The sequence below is a fragment of the Triplophysa dalaica genome, chromosome 19, assembly GCF_015846415.1.
Source record: "Triplophysa dalaica isolate WHDGS20190420 chromosome 19, ASM1584641v1, whole genome shotgun sequence".
Classification (NCBI taxonomy): domain Eukaryota; kingdom Metazoa; phylum Chordata; class Actinopteri; order Cypriniformes; family Nemacheilidae; genus Triplophysa; species Triplophysa dalaica.
In genome coordinates, this window is record NC_079560.1 from 11,371,528 (window position 1) to 11,393,585 (window position 22,058).

Genomic DNA, 22,058 nt, shown 5'->3' on the forward strand with positions numbered 1-22,058 from the left:
GCAAGGAAGCATAAATAACGAATGCTACATATAAACAACCACAAAAACAAGAAAAATGTTCTGAAAGGATTCAGGAAGGGTCTATATACGGCACTGTTTATGTAGTTTACATGCTATAATAACGTCAATGGTCTCCTTGAAATAATTAATTGACCCCAAATAAAACGTTTGTCCCGTTCACTTACCTCTGTGTGATTCAACCGTTTGTTCTCATATTTTGATGTTGAACAAAAAAACTACTTTTGTAGAATCTACACGCATCTACATGCGGTGAACTACGCAGCACCACGCTCCTAAAAGGACAATAAATTAGATCTTCTGAACTGTGTGACCCCATACGGTAGTATTTTAGAGAAAACCTACAAAGACATAGGTTGCCACGGCAATAAAAGCTTATACATCTTGTATACTTCTGTTTCTAGTACTCGAACTCGCGCGTCTTAATTAACAAGCCAATTACCTTTTGGCGCCAATGACGTCAAACCTGGCGCGACAAGTCACGCTGCTTGCGTCCGATCTGAACGCGATCATTATTATTTCTACAAAAACGAATTCAGTACTGGTCGCTTCGGGTTTATCATGTAGAGGATGAGATGTGGTGACTGAATTTTTTAATTTTGTGGTCTGTTCTTTCAATGAATGTAAAAGAGCTGCGTAAAGATTCGTAAACAAATCTCCTTTTGTGGGTTTAGAGCGACACGATGGTGAGTATTTGGCGAGTCATGTAGCCTATTATAGACTAATGCATTTTCAGTCATCACTTACTGTCGACAAAAAGATCGACATCTTTCATACATGTTGTGAGCTTCGTTTGTTCGTTTTAGATGATTAATCAACAGCGGCATCTGCTGGTTATTGGTTATTGTTTTTTTGTGCCTTAGGTTAATAGACTTGAATAGTTTAATTGTTTGTATTCAAAAGATATTGCGATTATATAGCTGTTGTGATCTATTTTATTTTTAAGTGGGGTCTGATTTCATCTAGTGAAAGTAATATCGGCACAGCCCCGACAGAGAGTCACAGAAGAAGATCCAACAGACCATTAATGTATAACCAGCAGATGGCGCTGTTGATTAAAAACCAAAAACTGAAGTAAACTCAGCCGGCATTTGTCAGATATGAATGATATAGATCTTTCCTGTTCGGGCATAAACAATAGTCTTATCTGTATTTATAGTGACAGAAAAATGGCCGATGATGAAAGAGTGTAAACACATAAATTACAAATTTAAAGTAAAATAATAAAGATCTTTAACAAGGAATCGTAAAGGTCTACAGCGGCAATATCCTGGATGTGACTGGGAATTGTGTGAAATTTAAAACAAATAATTGTCACGCATATAATTAAATCACTATAGTTGTTAAAAACATCCAAACTCATTAAAAAAATGATATAGAACTGACGGATAGAAGAGTATTTCTGCACTTGCGCGACCCCTAGTGGTTTGGTTATGATAAAGCACATAAAGGATGTTTAGAAGTCCAATGTGTTTGCCCGTTATGGTTTCAGGTCTATTAACATTACAAATCAAAATGATAAAACAGTTAAATCACCCCACCTGTCATCTACATCAATCCAGTGTCTTAATCTCGATCAAGAAAAGTTGACATAAATTACCTCACAATTTATAAACAGGGAAGTTTTGGAGATATATTAAGTAGTTTAATCAAAGTGAAATTTCAAGTAATAGGGAAGTTCAATATTCTACGGAAAATCACAGATTTGTGTTGTCATTTATGCACTAATGGAGAACAGCTTTACACAAACATCTGCTGATCCTCAGAAATCTCCCTCTCGCTGTTTTGTGTGGTTTGCTGAAGAGTGATTAAGTTCTGACATTTTTTGTGTGATACAGCGGCCCCTCCTCCTCAGGTTCAAACTCTCTCTCTCTCTCTCCTTCCTCTGTCTTTGTCAAACAGGATGCTGCTACTTCATTTACTGTGCCAGCAGCTGAGGTCTGCTTCCTGAGTTCTCGTCCAACCTAAGCTAGTAACACGAGCAGAAAGGAAGCGTGTGTTTGTGTGAAGGCGAGCGAGGGAAAGCGTGTAATGCAAATTTGTTAGAAATAGGAAAAGAAGAGAGAGAGAGAGTGTGGAATGTTGTGATGTCACCAGCTAAGTCATACACAAAGCCAAGAAGGACACACAAGCACTCACTTTCCCTCTAAGTAAAGTGTGCTGTGGAACCTCCGAACCCAGCTGTGAGTACAACTTTACATTTAAGTCTTTTTTTTCTTCTCTTTCCAACTTCCCCATGTATTTTGTTCTCTCTCGTGTTTTAGCCTGCGTTTAAGACATTAAATATGGAGGCACAGAGACATCGTTTGTCCTGTCGTGTTCGTACAGTATTGTGGAAGCTGTAACTTTTTTGGTATAACGGTTGTGTGTGTGTTATCTCGGCCTCGGTCTGCTGTCTTTTTTTAAAAAGGTTGTGGCATGCTAGTTCAATAGTGTTAAAATAGAAGAAGGGGGCAGCTGCTGGTAAAAGAAGCAAACCCCATTTCTGTTCAGGCCCAAAATGCAGAGGACCTGTGTGCTTGAGTAGAGGAAAATCTAAAAGAGACAGTTCACCAGAAAATGCAAATGATGTTTTTATATAGCTCATGTTGTTTCAATGTTGTGTGACATTTGTTTTTGAATAGACAAAGAATATGAGATGTTTGGCAGAATCTTCAAGCTGTTTTTTAAAGGATGGGATTCGTTTGGTTACTTACAATTTGAACCGAACCGATTCTTAACGTTCTCATTTTTTGGATGCCATTGTGTCACTTTTGCTTTCAGTGTCGGTACTTTAGCTTTTAGTCTTTTAGCAATATTTTCTATTTGTCCCATGCAGCACATGAATTTGGGAAATCTGTGGATTGATTCAGAAGTATTAAAAGATTAAAAGATCATTCACTTCTATTGTATGGGAAAGAGGCTCGGAATGACTTAAGAGTGAGTAAATGATGAGTCTTACTTTTTCGGGTGAATTATTCTTTTTAGCATTTTACTTTACTTTTACTTGCCAACAAACAGAGAAACTGCAAGTGTCAGCAGGACTTTAATTAACATACTTTTCACATAACGCTCCAAAAACAGAACAGGAAGGCGCAAGTAAACAAACTATAAAAAAAGTGTGCAAATTGTTTCCAGATGTTGTACTCTGTCATTTGTCCCTGACAGCGTGTCCTGTGCATGGCTGCTGGTCGGTGATGAGAGCTTGTATGTGGTAAAGGAATATCGCAGCAGTGGATTCGAGGACCAGGCTGTGCTTCGTCATCATTTCCATCATCCTCATTTTCAAGGCACAGAATATATAAAGGAGTGCCACATACACGGCCATGCTACAGCAGATCTTAAAGGACATGTACATCGACCCCGATGTGCTGGACGCACTGAATGATGAGCAGAAGAAGACGCTCTTCCTGAAGATGCGCGAGGAGCAGGTGCGACGCTGGAAGGAGCGCGAGGAAAGGGAACCGCTCAAACCCAAACCAAAAACAGGTGGGTCATGGGTTTATCGAACATCAAAGATATAGGATTCGAAAGGTAAAAACATTATACATTTGTTCCTCTGGTTCCATAATATGTGTTGTTTGAAGAGGAATCAGAACCTATTTTTAGGTCTCAAATCATCACTTAACATCCGACTGATGTGTGACTTTTGTAGAGGTTTTTTAGATTTGTGATTTCTAAATTCTTAATTTACGTAAGATAAAGTACAGTTGAGTCATACTTCCTGTCTAGTGCTGAGTAAGAGCATATTATTCATTAGTCATCATTAATGACATTTTCTCAAGAGACACAGTTTACTTTGTGGTAGTCACATTAAAATTTAAAGGAAACGTCCACCCAAATTTTTTTTTTCATGAATTAGTCACTCTCAAGTTGTTCCAAACATCTATACATTTCTTTGTTCTGTTAAACGCAAATAAATATATTTGGAAGAATCTAAGCAACTGATATTTTTTGGACATCATTGACTAACATAGTAGGAAAAATTATAGTATTTTTTTTGTTCTGTGTGCCTCAAGGTCATCAGAAATTCTTGAGTTTTAAAAGGATTACTACCATACACTCCCCCCCCCCCAAAACTGTAAACAAAATACCATGCAAGTCCTTTCTTGTTCCCCTTTGCCGGCCTGAAATGACTTAATATGGTCAGAATCTTAATGCGGTACATGACTCAGTTACGGCAGAATAGCTCAGCTGATAGCAAACTATCCACCGCTGCTAAACATATCTTGTGGTGCTACACGTTGAAAGTCTTGTGATACTAGAAGAAGCTCTTAGTGAGGGACACTGATGTTTGGTCCATAAAACGTGCTTCGGTACACGAGGGAACTTGTAGATGAGATCTGATTTATTGATGTTACCACTAGGAACGTGCATCACTGACCATACGCTTGGGGTTTACGTTTTTTTATCACAAGAGCAATAAAATGGGTTTTTCTCAGTTTTGCCCCTTCTTACGCACAAGCTTCCTTCAGCGGGACAACTGTTTGAAAAGGGAGGAGTAAACAGATGAGATATGAGAGGAATGAGATGGAGGTTTCTGTACAAGAGCACATGACACGAAGGAAACGTAAACATGCATGAAAAGGAATCTTTATGTTGTTGAGCTGAAGCTACACCCATTCACGCATTTACACTAGTCGGACGTACAGATGGCTTGTGGAATCTAGCGGATCAGCATTGTTACTGGATAAACCTGAAATTTTTATAGACGTACTGAAATAATATTGTCTTCCACAGCTGGTGAGGTAAAACATAGGCGAATTTGGGTAAATAATGATTAAATCCTACATGTGTCCTATGGCAGTGGTTCTCAAACTTTTTCGTTGTAAGGGCCTCTTTTTGTTGAATGCATCGCTTTGCACCTCCCTCCTCAAATATGGTTATAATCTTAAATTTTGAATTTCAATTAAACCAAAAGCATATTCAGTTTATAAACTGCACCATAGGATAAATTTGCATATTAGTCTGTCAACTATTCAGTTACATATTTGCATTCTCTAAGGTCAGACTTTTGGTTTTGCACAGAAGTGTACCAGTAAATAATGTTCAGACCGCTGAAAGGTTAAGTTGGCTGGACACGTTCATAACTTCAGGAGGAAGTCTTTTTGAGCCAATAACAAAGCGGTCATTATCAGGTCCCTGACCATCAGACCTCAGAGGAGAACAGAGAGCTCTCTGTCCGTTTCAGACAACTGCAGCTGTTCCTGCATGTCAGTGCTTTCCTCACACATACCGACACGACACGCTCAAGATCAACAGACATTATTCACAGAGACACTGGTCAGTAGCCCATGTGCATGTTATACTGCAAAATGACCAAAATCAAGAGTAATACAGTAGGAGTCTCAGACGATAGACGGACCGCTGCATTAAGTGAGATGGCTGCACGAGACAGAGGAAAGAGTTTTGTTACTGACCCAGTTTTCAGAGCAAGACAGGAAACGTCAGGCGGGCCAAGTTCCACTCAAACAGATGACTGCCAGCAAAGCAGGAAGTATAGAGGAAACACATACGATCAGTAGACACTGAGACGGAAGAGACACAGAGATCGTAGATTTGAATGGCAACAGATGTGAACCATTTTGTGATGATGTGTCGATGTGTTTGTTATCGAATGGTTTTATCATGGTTAACAGGAACGTTAGAAGCACTGGCTAACGTACTCTCATCATTTTAACAGTGTTGCAGTAACTTCAACTTTTAACATTTTATATTGTTACTAAACGTTCTAAACATTGATGTGTTTTTTTTTACAATGTTAGTGGACATTTAAGACACTTTTAAGAACATAAGCACACTTTTAGGGAAAGTTCATCCAGAAATAAACATTCCATCATCATTTATTCGACCTCATGTCATGAAGATATTTGTAAAAATGTCTCTTTGGTTCTGTTCATATGATGGAAGTCAAAGGGGACCAAGGTTGTTTGGTTACCAACGTTCTTAATTTCTATTTTTTTGTGGTCTGCAGATGAGAGAGAAAGTCATACAGAATTGACACAAGGTTAAAAGAATGATGAAAGATTTTTTACTTTTAAGTAGTGAAAACACGATTCACTTAACTCACGATGCAATGTCATGAATTCATGATTTATTTTTACAAAATAAGTTGAGACGAATTAGAAATAAAATACTGCCAATGTGTTATTTCTGAAATGCTGCACATTTCTTTGTCAAATAAAAATTAATTATGTTACATAACAAAACTAAATTGCATCCTTAAAACAAATTCCAAGTCAAATATAAAATAAATAATACAAAGTCTCTCTAATATAAACAAACTAAGACTTTGTTTTCTTGGATTTATTACCCTTAAGATGTATCCGTGTTTTGAGCCTCTGCTGTGTAAAACATGTATTGCGATTCATTTAACATCTCAACCGACTTAAATCCTCGCATATTATAATCGATTTTTGACTAGCTCAAGGTCAATTATTACATCCCTAACTTTGGGTGAACTATCTCTTCAACGGGAATGTTGGCAAATGTTCTTGGAACATATTTGTTGGGTGGGATCCGTTTTGTAACATAATTCTTTAAAAGTAGATACATATTTTTTTGTGATGGTATATCTTCCTGTTATAGAGACATCAGACACAAGTATTGTGATTATGATTGTTATGTCTACAAAGGTGTCCAAGCACCGAGAGCAATGTTTATAGTTTAAAGAAGCCTTCATTAAACATAATAGATACAGTCCCTTGATGTGACAACTGCAGTGAGAAATAAAGCTGAACTTTCACACAGACGTCTTAGTAAATGTGTTCGGTTAATGAAATAAACTCATTTACTGAGGCAGCGCTGTGGTGCATGACATTAACGTTATAACTATCCATAGATGTTATCACACCGGCTCACAGATATATGTCCTCCATTAAATGCTGTTTTGTCGTTGTCGTCTCATTTAATGGCCATTATAATAGTACAACATTTCGGCATTCAATGTATTAAAGGGATACTTCACCCAAAAAGGACAATTCTGTCATCATTTACTCACCTTTGAGTTGTTCCAAATCTGTATCAATTTATTTGTTCTGATAAACACAAAGTAAGATATTGTAAGAATGCTTATAACCAAACAGATCTTGAAATACTTACTTTTACTGTTGAACACATAAGACATTTGAAGAATGTAGGACAGCATACTGTTCTGGGGCACTTTTGACTACCATTGTTGGGGAAACGTCTGGTAATAAGCATTCTTCCAAATATCTTACTCGATGTTCATCAGAACAAAGAAAGATGTACAGATTTGGAACCACTTGAAGGATTTTTGGATTTAGTATCCCTTTAAAGCTAATGTTAGCATTAGCATATGTGCCCGGAGTCATTTAAAGGTATCATGAAGCAGTGGTTATTATGCGTGGAATTAATCTCTGATTAATACGTTAGGTTAGGCTAAGATATTTGAAATGACATCAAAAATAAAACGATGGAATTGTTTTTTGTAACTAACGGTCTCTTTGGTGGGATCAGGCGTGTGTCAGTCAAGCTCTTCAACCAGTTCATCATGAGAGGCTTTTCCTTATTTTCTGGCAAACATTTTCTAGTAATGTTTCTTTAAACAACCTTCACATGTGTCATGCCATTCATTACCTCTGAATTAAGCTTCCTTTTGTCCTTTTATGCACATAAGTTCATTATTTTGGGCTGTCGAACCACCAACAGTTTTCAGAAGAAACGGAGCAGATTTTTATAATTCATTCATTCTCCTGTCCAATCTATATGACTCTCTTTTACACCACAAAATAAGGTATTTTGAGAATGTTGATAACCAAAATTTGCCTAAAAAAGTTTGTGGCTTTTGCAAATTCAAGACAATCTCACAGGAATTCATAACTACTTTACAGCTATTTTGAATGAATTGGTACAATCTTATTTGTACGTTTTCGTATGATTTTCTTTCACGCCAGTAACTCAGTTTAGGGTTGGGCTTAGTGTAGGGGCTTTAGAATTGTTTTTCTCTTTTAATCATACATTTTTGTACGATTCACTTCGCACAAATTAGACACCTCGTAAAATTGTTACGGATTCCTGAAAAATGAGCTTGAAATCATTCTTCATCTTTCTCTGCAGCGCGTGGCAAAAGCGTGAGCTGGCTGCTGGGTCGAGATGGAGACGTGCAAGTCGCTGTCATCGGGGAGGTGGATGAGATGAAGTCCCAAAAGATCATCTACTCGGGGTTCGCAGAGATTAAAACAACCAGCGTCCTTCACAATTCATTGTATGGATACATGTTTAGGAATTAAAGCAGCTTCTAAAGACGTCTGAAGGGCGTCGAACCGTTCGTTCTTTTAGGACTGATCAATGATGTTCTTGTGTGTATTGTCTTGTGTTCTAGTAACCAACCCATTGCTGTAAAAAGCAACCTGGCAAACCGAACGTCAGCAGAACCTGTACGATCAGGCCGGGAAAACCTTCCTCCCAAACGCCATTCAGGAGTGGAGCTAAACTTTAAGGTGTGTGTTTGTGTATACATACATGCATGTACTCGCTTTCCCAAACTTGATTCTTAAACTGGTGCCGGTGCGTATCCGTTCGTGCGTGCGTGTGTGTAGGTGACCTTCCTGCTAGTGTCATTAATCTCGGACACAGCCGAGGGGCAGCGAGACGGACTTTCTCCACAGGGAGAGTCATCGTTCAACAGCCAAATAAATCACAACCTCCATCTCTCCCTCTTTTCACACTTTCCTTTCCCCTTTCCTTCCTTTCTCCTCTGTTATTCCTTTTCATCCTTTAAAGAGCACACCTCCCACTACCACCCACCTCTCCATCTCTCAGGCACGATCTCTCTCTCGTTTCCTTGTGCTCGTGTATCAATATGTCTGTTTTAGGGGTGTTCAATGATTAATCTCGATTCATCGCATCCAGAATAACAGTTGTGTTAACATAATATATGTCTGCATACTTATTTTGTGCGTGTACATGCAACACATACATGTATATATTAAGAAAAAATATAGCATTAAAATGATATATAAACCTTTATTCATTTCTTAAACATATACATGTATGTGTTTACAAATAAATATTAATATATGCATGCAGATATGTCCTAAAATATACACATGTACGTGTTTATAAAAACAAAGTAACTATGCATATTGCATAGACGTGTATTATGTAAACTTTTATTATGGAAGCAATTAATCGTGATTAATCGTGATTTAGGTGGTTTCAGACCCCACAGATATCAAGGCTTATGCAGCGTAACTGATTTTTAACCCATCGAGATTTGAGATCATTCTTCAGTCCACGCTACTCTGTGAAAGCCAAAACAGAGCTGCGTGTGAATTTGTTGTCTTTGTTTACACGTTGACACTACACGGTTTAACTAGGAACACAAAGTTTGTGTCTAGTTCTGATGGTTTTAACAGGATTTTGTGATGCTTCTCCAGACCACATTGTTTCATTGGTTCCTTACTGAACGTAAGGAAATTGTCATATAATACCCAATGTTTCTCAGCTTGAGAACGATTCACCATCATTCTTTCTGAGCTTCGTCCACATCGGGAGTGAGATTTTTGTACACAGAGTTTGAGCTATGGATGATGCAGAAATAGGAACCTGTAGATAGCTTGGTTTCTGTCGCGGTTGCAGCTGGTTAGAGAATGTTGTAATGCTATAGTGATGTCATCCTTAGTGCGTATATATGTGTGTTTTACTGTACATCACACTCTCAGGATGTGTGCAATGTGTTTAAGATTCTCTACACTGGTTTTACACTGGATTTGTGAGGGGGAGATCTACTCACCTTCTTCTTTCTTGTTAAACTAAGGTGGAGGGTGGGGGGGTTGGACTAGAGTTTCCATGGCAACACCTTGCGCAGCGAGCGCACTCCAGGGAAGATGTGCTGGCCAGTAGGCTATTACCAGACTATGATCTTTCACTTGTTAAACACAAACATATGTCCTTCAACCTCAGCACATGTGACTCACTGCCACCAGTTAAGACCAAACCCATTTTGAGAGCCCATTTGAAGTTGACAAGCTAATAATTTCAATATTAACTTTTGTCAATATTTATATATCGGATGTTATACAGATGCTATGTTTGTTAGAGAGGGAACAGTCCGTTTTGTCAAGTACTTAAGTCTTGACTTTTGTTTTCACAGGAGAACATTGACAAAGAGTTAAGGACTCTGGCGCCCCCACAGGTGTGTTTTGATATTGATACTGTACAGTTGTAGTGTAGTAACAAGGGGTCGTATATGGACCCCCCACATTTCTGATTACATTTTAAATGATATTATGTCTTATTTTAAATGGATTCTCCTAATGCTTAGGTGCCAGTAGATGAAGAGATGCCACCTTCACCTGTAGAATATGTAAGTATTGTGTTTTTTTAACTTTAATATGATTAATATTTGTTTGTTAAAGACACAAGCCCTTATAAAATGTATTACAATATTATACTTAAAACATATGGAATTTGTATTCTAGAATAGTACAGCATTTTATCAGTATATGCTTTTAGTTGATTTTGTTCAATAGTTTTAGAAAATAAAATAAAATTACCTTTTTCAATTACTGCGCATATAAATTGACATCAATACTACATACCACCGGGTGCATGTGACAGCCAGAAAGTATTGTGTTGTATTATGTTTTTTCATAGAATTGAAATTAAAAGCTCATGTCATGAGTATGAACGTGATAGATACAATTTTCACACGTGTATTGCGTTATGAGATTATGTTGCATTATATCATATATATTTGCTGGCATCACTAGCAACATTTTAATATGCAACTGGTACCTTGTAGCTTTTGTTGAGTGCATACAAAATATATCAACATGCTTGAAAATGTATATCTTTTAACAGGTTTTGTTCACTCTCTCCATGAACAAGGATTTACATTTTAAAACTACACTGTAAAAAACAACTAGGATTTACTTATTTTTTGTGTTATTTGTGCAGGTTAGTAACTTATATAAACTTAAGTAAAATTAACTTTTAAAATAAATCGTTAGTAACATTTACTTAACAAAACTGGGTGCAAAACCTGTGCAAATAAACACAAAAAAGTATATCCTGCTAGTTGTTTTTGACAGTGTATGCTAATATGTCATGTGGAATTATTGAGGATATTTTGAATGGCCTACGGTAGCAATATTGTGCAAGTCAATTATCACAATACATTTTTTTTTTGCATAACGGGGCCTAGGGATGGGCAGGTATGAGGTTCCGATGGTGTGATAACCTTGAGCAAAACTACCACGGTTTCAGGGTGTAACAGTATTACAATTACATATCTACAATGTGTTATTTTTAAATAAAACAACGTTTGTTCCACTGAACACAATATGTGACCCTGGATCACAAAACCAGTCTTAAGTAGCAGAGGAACATTTTAGGAAAAGCCAAAAATACATTCTATGTTTCAAAATTATAGATTTTTCACCTATGCCAAAAATCATTAGGATATTAAGTAAAAACTTCAAAGGCAATTTTCTCAGTATTTCGATTATTTTGCACACTCAGATTCCAGAGTTTTAAACGGCTGTATCTCCGCAATATATTGTCCTATTATAACAAACCATAAATCAAAAGAAAGCTAGTTTATTCAGCTTTGGTGTAATGTAAAAATCGAAATTTCAGAAAATTGACCCAAAAGACTTGTTTTGTCGTCCAGGGTCAAATATGTTTTATTTTTAAGAAACATATAGAACATTCTGGAACAGTAAACATGTGAAGTTAAATCATTAAAATAAATATTTGAGTTCTCCTAAAGTAAATGAAAATAAATGCAGTCAGTGAAGTGAGCATTAACCTGGAGCTCAACAATAATCAGAAGTTCAGAACATCAATTATTTTCTGTAAAAAATCATTTAAAATGAAAAAGAATACAGTCACTTAAATGAGCCTCAACCTGAAGCTCAACAATTAAAACAATTTCTGTAAAAAAGCAGTCATCGAACCTGCAGCTGAACAATGTTTTTGGAGACATGTTTACTTTCTACTTATTTATTTTAAGTTAGAATGCAGGAATGTAAGCATGTTCACTTAGTTCAAACTAGTTCATGTTGGGTTAGTCGATTAGCCATGTTATTTGCTTCGTCAGAAAGCCAAATAGAATTTATGCTGACTTTAACATTATAATCCTATGAAGTAAACGCCCTTATCGCTTTTTCAAACTTCAGCGTCGGCATCTTCTCTGCAGCTCAGAGCGTCTGTTGAGGTTGAAAAAAGTTTTACTTTTTTTGGAGAAATAAAACTCCCCTTTTCACAGCTAACCAATGACAGAGACCTGTCGTTTCCATTACAACATGCGAGGAACGTGATTGGTCAAGAAGGCCCAAGCTCCGTTGGAGCATAGTTTTCTATATATAACAATTTTAATATTCACTTTCACCAACTTTTGAATGCATTTCTAGTGGAAAATAGTATAATAGTTATTGCAAAGACACTCAAAAAGACTTCCCTTAGGCTGCCTATACGTTTCTCTGGGCTGCCTTCGTGCACAGACGCAGCCTCTGAAGTCATGACGTTCGGCTGATATTTGTAACAAAGCGATGCTAGTGTTTTTTTTCAACTGCGTCGTTTTCGACAGAGGAAATCCTGCACACAGGTGTGACTCTCACTCACTGACTGCTTGCACCAACCGGAGGTGGAGGGGCCGCATGACTCATTACGCTCTTCGCTGCACACAACCTGAGAGATTCCTGCACATTCTGTCTTTGAGGACGAGTAAAAAATTGCGTCTCGAGACTGTTCCCAATTCCACAAAGCCATTTTTAATATTCATGTGACCAAAGGCTGCTAGGAAGTCCCTGGATCTTCCACCTCTGTTCACTGATAGCAATCCCATTAACACTGACCGTAGCAGCGTATTTCTCGTATTTCTTTCTGCAATGTGCTCCAAAAGTCTGAAAAAGTCATAACATATAAAGTTATGCTCTACTTGGAGGTCAGTTATCAGATGTCAACAATTTTATACAAAAGGTCAGCTTTCATTGCTTCCATCGAGGCATACAGGATGCCATTTGGGAGGTTCTTGAGTCATGCTGGGATAACATGGATCATCAGATTTTGCATAAATTTGTGGAGTTCATCCCAGCTCAAGTGTACTGGACTCATTTAAAGAGAGAGTTCACCCTAAAGTTCTTTCAATCACACACCCGCTTTTCTTTTTTCCACACACAAAAGAAGATATTTTTAAGAATGTTGGTAACCGAACAACATTGTTCCCCATTGACTTCAATTGCATGGATACAAAAACGCATTTCTCAAAACGTTGTCTTTTGTTTCACAGAGAAAGAGTTTTGAACCACACCAGGAAGACTTCTGCTGTGTTTGCATTGTCACCTGTCTAGTGCCAATAAAAATGGGTCGGCATGTTCGACTCAGTCTCGTTCACATTACAGTATTCACAGGACAGGCTGCGGTGTGGACACCGTGTCAGTGTAAAGGAATGGCCTCCACTGAGTGTTGGTGGTCTCTTCTGGCGCTCAGCCCGAGTGGGGAGGGGTCGGGGTCAGAGCGGCAGTTCTTGTGCTCTCATCTTGAGATCGTTTTACCCTCAGCTGTCGTTCTGTGCAACACAGATCACACCTGTTTCAGGGCCTTGACCCCAACAGCTGAGCATAGCACACAACACTTTAAACACACTGTTAAACGAGTATTTGTGCGTGTACATTAATCTGTAGCATTTTAACAAAATATCTTTTTGGTCTCAATATAGATGGTTTCATCAGATGCACACGCCTGGCCCAAAAGTTAAGTTCCGGTCGTTGTTAAGCAGTCTGTGTAGTTGCTAATAATACTACTATTACTATTTTATTTGAATGAGAATAATATGAATTATTAATGTTTTCTTGTATAATAATTGTTGTAAATAAACAACTTGTTCAATGGGCCAAGTAATGGTGCTTCTACTATTAACCCACAATATTACTGGCTAGACATACTTTTAACTTATTAAGTAATGCTTTACATGTTTTTTCTTTTGCTTGTTGTCAGAAATAATCTGCAGAGCTCTGTTCTTTGCGTATGTGTACCAGAGGTTAGTTTGGGCCACAAAAGCGTGCATGGCCTGTAACGTTTGCTTGTGTTATTGCTTTGAAACGGTCGGTAGTCCCTATGCTGTACATTCCAAGTTGTTGCTAGGGGGTTATTTCAGAAGAGCCCAACCCCTTTATATTCTGGTCCTACCTTACATATGGCTCAGGTTTATAGATAAGACCAAGTAAGTACCTACTTACTAAAGCTAATATTCTGCAAATCTGGTCGGAGCCCTGTGGGTCATGTCACGCCCCAATTACTGAAAAACGTATTACATAATGTACAAAGTATATTTTTGTATAAAGGTGTTTTTTAAGCTGCTAGAGAGGGTAGCGCTCTCAGTGTGTGTCCTGTAAGTCGCAGAGCTGGAAGGCAGACAAGGGTGTGTGCGTTCTGCAGGTGGACCTGAGAGAGCCCGGGGGCTGATTTGGGTCTCTGCGTTCCTCAAGAGCAGATGGTTGATAAAGTTGATTTGGGAATTAAAACGGGCGAGACAACGTGCCTGTCAGTCACAGATGGATAGGATTGTGGGACTATCCCCTGGGGTTCGGGCGAGAACCTCTTGTTTTTGATTTCTTCTTAGTTCTCTCTCTTCCTGTTTTACATGCGTCATTTTCTCCTTTTTTCCCAGAAGCCCCTGGGCGGGGCAAGTCATAGCACACAACACATTTCTATTCTGTTTTAATACAGCATTTATTGATGAGGTTTTTTTTATTAATATGTGTTCATCGGAGTGAGAAAGAGAGTTTCAGGGCATTTTTCTTCAACTGTTTATGACGTAAACGAAGGATTAAAAGTTACTTAAAGGCTATTTTTCAAATGAATGAGTTTCACTTCTTGAAGGAAAGAAATATTAAATTAAACGCCTGAAGGCGTCTTGGCTTCATCTTAAGTCTGTAATGCAGAAAACAGTGTTAGGTTTGCCTGAGCACGATTGTTTTCTGTTCGGTTAAAGGGAAAATGATTTTAAGACAATACCATGGAAGTAAAATAGATATAAAAAATCCAAAAATCTATATTTTTAGATTTCATTTTCACATTAAAGGGAAAATTCCCCAAAAATGAAAATACTGTCATGAATTACTCACGCTCTAGTTGTTTCAAACCTGTATAAATGTCTTTGTTCTGTTGAACACAACGAAAGATATTTGGAAGAATGTCAGTAACTGACAGTTCTGAGGCACTGTTTACTACCATAGTTGGAAAATTATTTTGTAATTGTTTTGTTCTGTTGGAGGGATTTATCAAACCCCGCCGTTCTGGGGCACCTTTGACTGTACCATTGCGATTTTTCTTTCCTACTGTGGTAGTCAATGGTGCCTCAGAAATCTAAGCTACTAACATTCTTCCAAATATCTTTCTGCTTGTTCAACCAAACAAAGAAATGTATACAGATTTGGAACACCTAGAGGGTTGAATAATCTCTTTAATATTTACTTCCCAACCTTGCAATACCCTAGTAAACCCATCTTTTGCGTTGTCACGACCTGCAGTTTGATACACAAATTGCAACTTTTACTTCTTGGTAAATGGATTATTTTGTGTATATGGCAGGTAACCGATCAGCTGCAGGAGAGCAGTGATGATGCCGAGTCAGGACACTCGGAAAACCACACTGCAATCATGTCCTCGATTTGCTATCGGCCCCACTTGAGATCTTGCCCCCGGACACCCTCGGACCCCAGTAGCCTTCCTAATACTGACACAGAGGCCAGGACGACCAATCAGCTGCCTGATTCGTCTAGACTCCGTCCTCAAGACAACCCCAAACCACAGATCAACATAGGTGAGGATGTGAAATGACAAATTCCTTGAAAAGGGTGAAGCTTTTGTTGACATTGTCTTTGTTAATCACTTATGTGCCCTTACTTTTTACAATAAGACATCAGAATATTAACAGACTGTATCCTTGTGTTACTACTATTATTGTGCTTTTCTAGAAAACATTTCATTATATGTCAAACTAACTTTAAAGCCACACCTTAGCACTGGGTACCCTTGAAACATAATATACTGTATGTATCAGATAGAATGTACAGTGAGAATTATAGTATTCTCATTTTTAATGCATTTTTAATGTTTTTTATTTAATTATTTGTCTATTGAAAACTCATGTGAACATACCCTCTGTCCTCAATAATAGTCCTGTCGTTTCTCTACTGATGATATCTTGGACACATCTCTTGGGTATATTTCTAAACATGAGCATTTTTTCTTCACACTTCTATCACCTCAGCAGATGTTATGACTCATTCAAAAAGCCGAACTTGCGCCATCCAGTGTATATTATTAGAAATGATTCTAAACCCACTATCATTTCTCTCGACGCCCCCTGCTGGGCATATAGAAGAAGTGCAACTTATAAACACTCCTATAGTAAATAACACTGAAATAATGACCTCGCTTGCCCCACCATATCTTGTGAAAGGTGAGGTCATCGAGTTCAGTATAATGTTGAATATGAGATCATGTGTAGTGTTGTTATTGTTCTATTTATTTCCTTGTGTATGTATACAGTAGACTAGATCCATCTAAATAGTGTTATGAGATATTACATTTAGTTTTTTATATAAATATAATAGTTTATGCAGTGTATAGTCATATTTAATGATGTGGCGCTTTGTTTTCCAAAACTCTTAATCCTGGTTGCATTTCTGTCAAGTGTGAACAGATACACCTGGATGTGTGCCGTGTTTGCGAATAACTCGCATGAGCTTTTAACTTCATAGGTGTGGTTCAGAGCGCGTAAGTCACGGGAATTTGTAGCGTGCATGTTCATCCTGGCGTGTGCGTGAAAGCAACAGCTTCCCACAGCTGCTCGCTCTGTCTTTGCGTGTGTTTTTGTGTGTGTGCGTCTCTACTCTTCACCTTCAGAGGGAAGGACACGCATTCCAACGCTGCTTCCCGACTCTGGCCCTGGGCGACGCTCGGCCGGAGCTGATAAGTGACAGGGCCCCCAGCCTCCGCTCAGATCCCCACCTCCCCCTGGCAGCCGTGACCCCCCCGCGGCCTGGCTCAGCGCACAGACGTGCTGCTCCGGAATTCTGCCCCCTGCCCCACTTCTGCCCCCCCACCCCACTGTTTTGTCAGCGGTTGGGGCATTTAAAGAGATAGCGTGCTTTTCTCTGACACTGTAGCTCGACCCTCATCTCTGCTATCTGCATACGGGGACTGGAATAGAAAGTATCCCGTATACATCGTGCACATTCCCTTTTCACACTATTTCTGTGTCGGACGCCGTGTGAAAACTAAATTGCTCGCATTGTTACAAACATCCGTTGAGGTGCGTCACAAGGGATTTTGGGGTTGACTGATGTAGACCCCTCCAGCAACTTTTATTCGCCATATTTGTTTTAACATACAAATGTGTATATAATTAAAACAATATTTTTTTGGTTTAAATAAATTCTGTCTGTAATGTAGTAGCTTCTGTATAATACTCTGTTCAGCAATACACATATTACAACAATTGCATAATGATTTAATGTGACTTTCCATTGAAAGTAAAGTTGGATACATAGCTATTTTTACATTTGACCAGCCTCTAGCTCACAGCTGATTGGTTGGTGTTAATGATAGTTCTGAGGTGACACGCGGCACCGTTGCGTTCAGTGCAGATAGACACGTTGCGACTTGTTGTCAGGCGAAGCGGAGTGTGAGGCTGTGGTTTTGGCATTTAGTTTGCTGCGATCAGGTGCTTGCAGGCTTTGTCACAAGTGATTGCACGGATGAAGCTGGCGGGGGCAGGTTTGGCCTGGAGCTGGGAGCAGAGAGTTTGGTTTCAGCCGAGCTTTGGGGGGTGGCGGTGAGTCTCAGGTTCCGGAGGTCGAATTCTGGTGGAACGCTGAGGTTACGGGAGGATGAAAAACGGCTACACCGGCGAGCGACAGCGTCGTTACGCTGGTGTCGGCTAACAGCGGGTAGCGTGTGTGAAGAGACGGTCACGGACAGACACGCTAACACATATGCGTCGTGTTTGTAGGACACAGAACGGGATACTACTGGGGCGTAGAAAATGCGGTGGAACAAACAGCTTTAGATCATGAGTGTTACTCTGTGTGTGTGTGTGTGTGTGTGTAATGGTGCTGTGCACGCATGTGTGTCCGCCTCGGTCGCTGGAGCTTATCCAGGGTTTCCGTGGCGACCACACAACACAGTGAGACAATCAGTGGCAGGCCCACGCAGTGCGGCGAGAGGACATTAACACAGGAACCACAGGTCAGGGGCCAGGAAGGGAGAGAGTGAGAGCGAAAGGGAGGGAGAGAGGGGGACAGATATGAAGAAGAGAGGGTTGGACACGAGAAGTAAGCAACAGAGAAGGTGATTCACATGAAATCTGTCTATACATAGTTCATCCCAAGCAAAGAACAAAAGAAAATGTGCAAAGGATATTGTGTTTGCGACATAGAAGCATATTTTCTATTAAAGCTTCAATCTGTAAATTTTGCCTCTCTATCGCCTTCTCTGTTTGAAACCTAAAATTGCAAGTTACTTTGATTAAAGTAAAAGACGTCAACCTGAAATTTCTCCAATATCAAACCACACACCTTAACGTACTGATTTTTTAACTAAAGTTACGTATTGAAGCTTTAAGCTTATTTTCATCCCAAAACTTTTTTTTGTTTTTGTATTTTTGCACGTATTGACAATGTTAATATTTGTTGTACTGCCTTTAATTTATGCTGCTAAAAAATCAATGGCCAACGGTAATGAGATTCTAATTAGAATCACCTTTGAGAATAATTGAAATACCCTGAAACTCTCCATATTAAAATGTCAATGACAATTTGTTTGGCTTTTTTAAATTACTGATCCCCGAATTGGGCTTTCTTGTCTCGATACGCAAATGATTTTCTCCTTTATTTATGTTAACTTTGGTGTGACCTCGACATGTTTTCATGGGATTCACAAAAGTTCACCGGAGGTCAAAGAGAAAAGACACGAAACAAAAAAAAGAGTTCATAAAATGAGCCTGGTCTTCTTTAAAAGAGCTCTCGGTGAAAGCCAACGCATCGTGATTTAATACATTTTAAGTGACCCGACCGCATATGTGTTTGGGCTGTGTGAGCGTGCATGAGAGAGACTGTGTTTTTAACAGAAAGTGAGGGGCAAAATGTGTGTTATAGTTTGTGCATGTAAAGGAGAAGGGGTAGGCTATGTGTTTGCGAGAGAGTGCAGAAGAGAGCGAACGTACTCACACATCTGTGTCCCCTGGGGAAGAGGCTAAAAATAATCAGCTCCTCAAGCCTTCTGGTGTCTGAGCAGCGTCTGTCTGCTCTCTACCGCCATCCCTACGGCCCTCCTCTCCTCCTTCCATCCCTCCATCCTTCAATTACACACACGCGCCCTATAACGCACACTTCTTACGCACCCATAACCGTGCACACTCACACACACCAACTACACCCAGCTGCGTCCCTGCTCTACTTCCTGCGCCGACGACCTCCGGTCTGGCAGCCTGCAGCGCTGGAAGAAAGAGCCAGGGACACTGGAAAGAGATTTTAAAACGTATATAGAAGAGAGTGTTTAGTGAACATAAAAAGGAGGGATGGAGGCGGGGGAGTGTGCAAATGTTTTGAAGTTGTCTCATCTAACATGTTTTTAACCGTCCTTGACCCTTCACTTCAAATTTCTCTATATTGCAGGAAAAGATTTCAAAGTGGTCGCCGCCTCTAAACGGACGTTTTCTATGGACGTGGGGTCCACGGTAAAAGAGGAAAGTTGTTTGGGGCGGGGCCGTGTGGCTCAACTCATGAAAACTTTCAGTGTGTCTGAGGAGTCGTCGCTCTCTCAAGCCACGCCCCGTGCCAACAAACCTCCGATTCCGGAAAAGCCTGGTCACTTGAGGCCACGCCCCTTACCCGCCCTCAGGTAATTGACTGGTGAAGGGACTGACCCCGCCCCTTTAGGATGCTGAAGGACACCCATCAAGAGGTCTTCTTAGCCTCTCTCAGGAACTATTATGCATTAGTTACCAAAGTAATGCAGCAGGGTAAAAATATTTTTGCAATTGTATTTTTTTGTATTTTTGTATTGTTTATGCAGTGTAAGTATGTTGTACTATTTTCAGCAGGAATGAAACAAGAGTCATATTGCCACATCAATCTTTGGGCAATAGCGTTGTCCTGACTGTATCACGGCACTGAAATCATATTTTCGAGTGTGTGTTTGTTTTTAAGGGTCGCATGAAATCTAGATAACTGGTATGAGATTGAGTTACTCAAAACTAAAAATGCTCCACAGTTGACCAGACGTTTACTTAAAGATCTCTTCCTGTACAGTGTTAACCTGGCTCAGTTTGTCATTTTGTTCTTATAATAACATTTTCATCTTTTGTAATTCAGTCATTGGTCATGTGGCAGCAGTCACCTTTCACACGTTCTTCATGTACATTGTTTCAACTGTCCCATTTGCTTGCACTTAATTCTGTATTTTGTTAACTTGTGTTCTGGAAGAGTTTATATAATTACGCTTGAGTCTCATCCACACATTCAGGACAAGAGTGCAACATCGCCTCTGTAATAAAATGATCAAATCCCTTCAGGCTCTGGTATCAATTTTCTCCTCAGTGGCTTGACAAGCTTCAGACTGTGTTTATGTTCAACATGTGCTCATGACAAGTGCTTAAACAGTAATCTGAGGTCAGTTCTTACAGTTGTGTCACTTCCTCTCTAGTGCACAACTAATCATGATATATGATGCGTTTCCTGTTATAAACGACAATGGATCACTCACAAAAGACAGCACTTGCAAATCATATAGATGTAATCGGTGCATATGTCAGGAGCTTTAATATCAGGGGTGTAATCTCTAACGTGAACTGTTCTCTTGGTTTCCCCCTGCTTGTTGTTAACAATAAAACAGTGGTTGAGAAAGAAGGGTGGTCTTGAAGCCAGATAAGAAAAAATAATAGTAATAGTTTATGACACATAAATTGTTAGATAGTTATAAAAGTACATTTATGATCATAATTAATATGTAATGTGTATTATATCAATGTGTAATGATGTTTTACAACTTTATTGGGACATTTTGAATTTACAATCTGAAAATGGGTGTAATTTAAAATACTATTTGGCTTTGAAAATACTGTTTAGGTAATAGTAATGGCTGCTATGCCCCCTGCATACCACAACTTTACAATTTTCAGGAGTTACATGTTTTGTAGCATGTGCAGCAGTAAACTACATGTTTGTTTTTAATTGTGACATCATCATCTTTTTGTGTGTCATTGACCGTGAATGCACATGCGCACAACATCTCGCGTATCCATCAAAAAACTGATGCCCAGTACTGGAAAAGTGGCCGCAACAATAGCATTGGCTGTTCTCCGATGCACAGAGACGTCGGTGAGTTGTTTCCAGGCGAGTGTTGAAGGCCCATGGCAAACCACCCTCCCCCCACGAAAGCATGGCCGTCGCCGAAAGGGCCCTCAGATGAGGGATAAAAAGGGCCGTTGTTGACGCTGCAACGGAGGGAAGATGAGACCCTTTTTTCTCTCCCTGCCTCTATCTCCTAACGCCACGGAATGAAGGCAAAAGGAAGAATAAAGAAATACTGGGAAGGAAGCAAAGCGTGGCGTAACGTGGAGAGTTCTCCTCCCCCTTGTTCTTCCCCAAAGGAGCATGTAGAGGAGAGGAAAACGAAGAAAAAAGGAGAGAGAGTCCTGGGCCATGTGATAGGGAGAGCATGCGGGCACGGCTCGGCCCCCAGGCAGAAGGAACTGGGGTCTGCTGCATGATTAATCTGGCTGAGGGCAGGAGGACCGCCACAGGCCTGCCGCATTAACTCCCTGCTCGCCCGCTACAAACACACACAAACAAAAAACTCACACCCACGGAAAATCTGGGTTGATGGCCGGTATGTGAGCCAAGCGCGTCCACCTGCAGCAGAGGCAGGGTTCGTTTGTTTGGAAAAGTAGAGCGAGTCTTTGTTTTTGCCACGGGCACAGTCGCACCTCCGTCACATGAGAGGCTGCACGCAGGCAGTCACAGGGATGTGTGTCTATTGACAAGGGCCGCTGGATGCTAAACTTGTGCTTCAGAAATGATAAG

The 22,058-nt window shown here is 39.6% G+C and overlaps 1 protein-coding gene across 2 annotated transcripts; it reads left to right on the forward strand.

The window, feature by feature from the left end:
* Positions 1–542: 542 nt before the first annotated feature.
* zgc:100829 (uncharacterized protein LOC445149 homolog) lies at positions 543–20,543 on the forward strand. 2 transcript variants are annotated; one of them, XM_056731455.1, is made up of 9 exons: positions 543–704; positions 1,921–2,201; positions 3,166–3,486; positions 8,077–8,182; positions 8,342–8,459; positions 10,115–10,156; positions 10,286–10,327; positions 15,559–15,790; positions 19,650–20,543. In XM_056731455.1, exons 3-9 carry the CDS (start codon positions 3,324–3,326, stop codon positions 19,877–19,879), a joined length of 933 nt encoding a protein of 310 aa, XP_056587433.1. In that variant the 5' UTR covers positions 543–704; positions 1,921–2,201; positions 3,166–3,323; the 3' UTR covers positions 19,880–20,543. The 2 variants fall into 2 exon arrangements, with proteins under 2 accessions (XP_056587433.1, XP_056587432.1); XM_056731454.1 differs by having other exon boundaries at positions 547–704; positions 8,077–8,224.
* Positions 20,544–22,058: the final 1,515 nt, after the last annotated feature.

What these genes read in the sequence shown, in the direction of transcription:
- zgc:100829 (XM_056731454.1), top strand. Translation starts at nt 3,324, where the DNA reads ATGCTACAGCAGATCTTAAAGGACATGTACATCGACCCCGATGTGCTG. An exon ending in GGACTCTGGCGCCCCCACAG is followed by an intron (nt 10,157 to 10,285) that starts GTGTGTTTTGAT and finishes CCTAATGCTTAG; the next exon opens with GTGCCAGTAGATGAAGAGAT. An exon ending in CACCTTCACCTGTAGAATAT is followed by an intron (nt 10,328 to 15,558) that starts GTAAGTATTGTG and finishes TGTATATGGCAG; the next exon opens with GTAACCGATCAGCTGCAGGA.